Source organism: Glycine soja, chromosome 1 (assembly GCF_004193775.1).
Source record: "Glycine soja cultivar W05 chromosome 1, ASM419377v2, whole genome shotgun sequence".
Taxonomy (NCBI): domain Eukaryota; kingdom Viridiplantae; phylum Streptophyta; class Magnoliopsida; order Fabales; family Fabaceae; genus Glycine; species Glycine soja.
In genome coordinates this window covers 42,425,056-42,427,381 of record NC_041002.1, presented here as the reverse complement: position 1 = coordinate 42,427,381, position 2,326 = coordinate 42,425,056, and the positions used below count along the sequence as shown (strand labels likewise).

Genomic DNA, 2,326 nt, shown 5'->3' with positions numbered 1-2,326 from the left:
GTGGACTAAGTCCTTTGATCGCATGTTCTCTAGATATGGGCTATTGAGGACTAATGTTTGCTTTTGTGGAACGTTGGCATAATAAAACTAGTAGTTTCCATTTGCCTATCGGAGAGGTGATTATCACCTTGGATGACATCACGTCGTTGCTACATCTGCCTATCGTAGGGACATTCCACAGCTTCGAGCAACTTCATGTCGATGACACTGTCGATATATTGGTGGAATTAATTGAGGTCAACGCTGCAAAGATGAAAGCTGAGATGATTCAATGTCATGGCTCTTATGTTCGACTATCGTGGCTGCGAGACATGTATTAGACAAAAATCGAGGCATGTCACTGAATTGTAGCAGCACGAGCGTATTTGTTGCATGTGCTTGGATGCACATTCTTTGCTAACAAGAGTGCCATGCACGTGCACGTGGTATTCTTGGATATACTACGAGACTTGACGCACAATGAGACTTACGCTTCGGGCGCTGCTGCACTTGTGCACATGTATGATAATTTAAATGAGGCATCAAAGAGCACGACGAGACAACTTGCAGGATATATCACTCTATTACAGGTTAGTTCAAATGTTAATAAAATATTATTTCATTGGCATTGGTTATTAAATGTTGTTGATTATTTTAATGAGTATGTTTGAAAATTTATCTAGTGTTGGATCTACGCGCATTTTCCATCTGTTGGTTCTACCCTAGCTGCCGAGGATTATGATGAAAGGAGACTGCATGCATGTTGATGGACCTTTGGCAAGGCTGCCCGTGTCGACGTATCGCATGCGTCTGGACAAACTAACCCTTGACATAGTGTGCTAGATTTTGTATGGTGATCACTGTTCATTTAGAGAATTTGAGGTCATCTTGTTGTTTTCCGACCATCTTAGATGGGGTCCCTTGACAGTCATGTTAGACAAGTGGCCTTAGATATCTTAAGAAGGGGGGGGGGGTTGAATTAAGATATCACAAACTTTTTCCTAATTAAAAATTCTATTTTGATTTTAACCCAAAATTCTTTTCAAAATGAATTCCTAAATAATTATGCAAATTAAACTTACTGAATATAAGCAATAAGCAATAATCAATAAAAGAGTTTAAGGGAAGAAAGAATGCAAACTCATATTTATACTGGTTCGGCCACACCCTTATCCCTACGTCCTTTCCCCAAGCAACCCGCTTAAGAGTTCCACTATCTTGCAAAAGCCCTTTACAAGTTCTGAACCACACAAGGACAACCCTTCCTTTGTGTTCAGATTGCTTTACAACAAGAGACCCTCGGTCTCTTAATCCCTTTTCAGAAATAAGATGAAGAGAAGAAGAAATCTCTCTTGAAAGAGATAGATTGAACAATTGAGCACTCAAATAATTCCTTACTGAATTGCAAGTGTATTGGCCAAGGAATTTTTTTAAGAGGATAAGATTATTTTACTTTTTAGAGGATAAGAACTTTTTGTTCTGAAAAACTCTAATCAAATTCGTGTTCCAAGTCACATATAAATAGACCTTTGATGACCATTCATAAACCTTTTGGATAGATGTGACTCTTAGAAAATATTTTTTGAAAAGCTTCTCTGGTAATCGATTACAAGACTTGTGTAATCGATTACAGGCTTTAAAATTTGAATTAAAATGTTCTGTAACTGTTGGTAATCGATTACCATCCATGTGTAATCGATTACACATTATAAATTTTAAATTCAAATTTCTAATGACTGTTGTAAATATTTTCAGCTGTTGGTAATCGATTACAATCCTCATGTAATTGATTACATGCCTTCAAAAATATTCAAAATTAATCTAAAAATGTTTCAGGAAGTGTTTTGGCCACTGGTAATCGATTACATCCTCTGGTAATCGATTACCAGAGAGTAAATCTCTTGTAAAAACATTTTGGCTTAAATTCATTGGCCAAACCTCTTGTTGTTTCAACTTGGAATTCCCTTCCTAAATCACTAGAGATCTTCTAGATGATGTATCTTGAATTTCTTGGATTTTTGTCTTGAATTAAACTTGAGAAGCGCATGATCACATGGCATCATCAAAACATCAAAGTCAAAGTCTTTGCTTCTACAATCTCCCCCTTTTTGATGATGACAATTTAATTCCTAAAATCAAGATACAAGATAGAATATATGCAAGATATAACGTTCACTCATTCCATACTCCCCCTATATTTTGGAATTAATGATCTCTTGATTTCTAAGCTTCTAAATCCCATAAATCCCATTTCTCTCCCCCTTTGGCAACATCAAAAAGCCAAAATTTGCGGTAAGCAACACGAGGTTGAAGAATAATAATCGAATATAACTAAAGTTCACATAAT

General features: G+C 36.3%; 1 protein-coding gene across 1 annotated transcript; it reads left to right on the top strand.

Annotated features, from left to right (window-relative positions):
- The first annotated feature begins 410 nt into the window (after positions 1-410).
- Positions 411-746, top strand: LOC114378577 (protein MAIN-LIKE 1-like). Its single transcript, XM_028337248.1, has 2 exons — positions 411-569; positions 663-746. The coding sequence occupies exons 1-2, from the start codon at positions 411-413 to the stop codon at positions 744-746; spliced, it is 243 nt and encodes an 80-aa protein (XP_028193049.1).
- Positions 747-2,326: the final 1,580 nt, after the last annotated feature.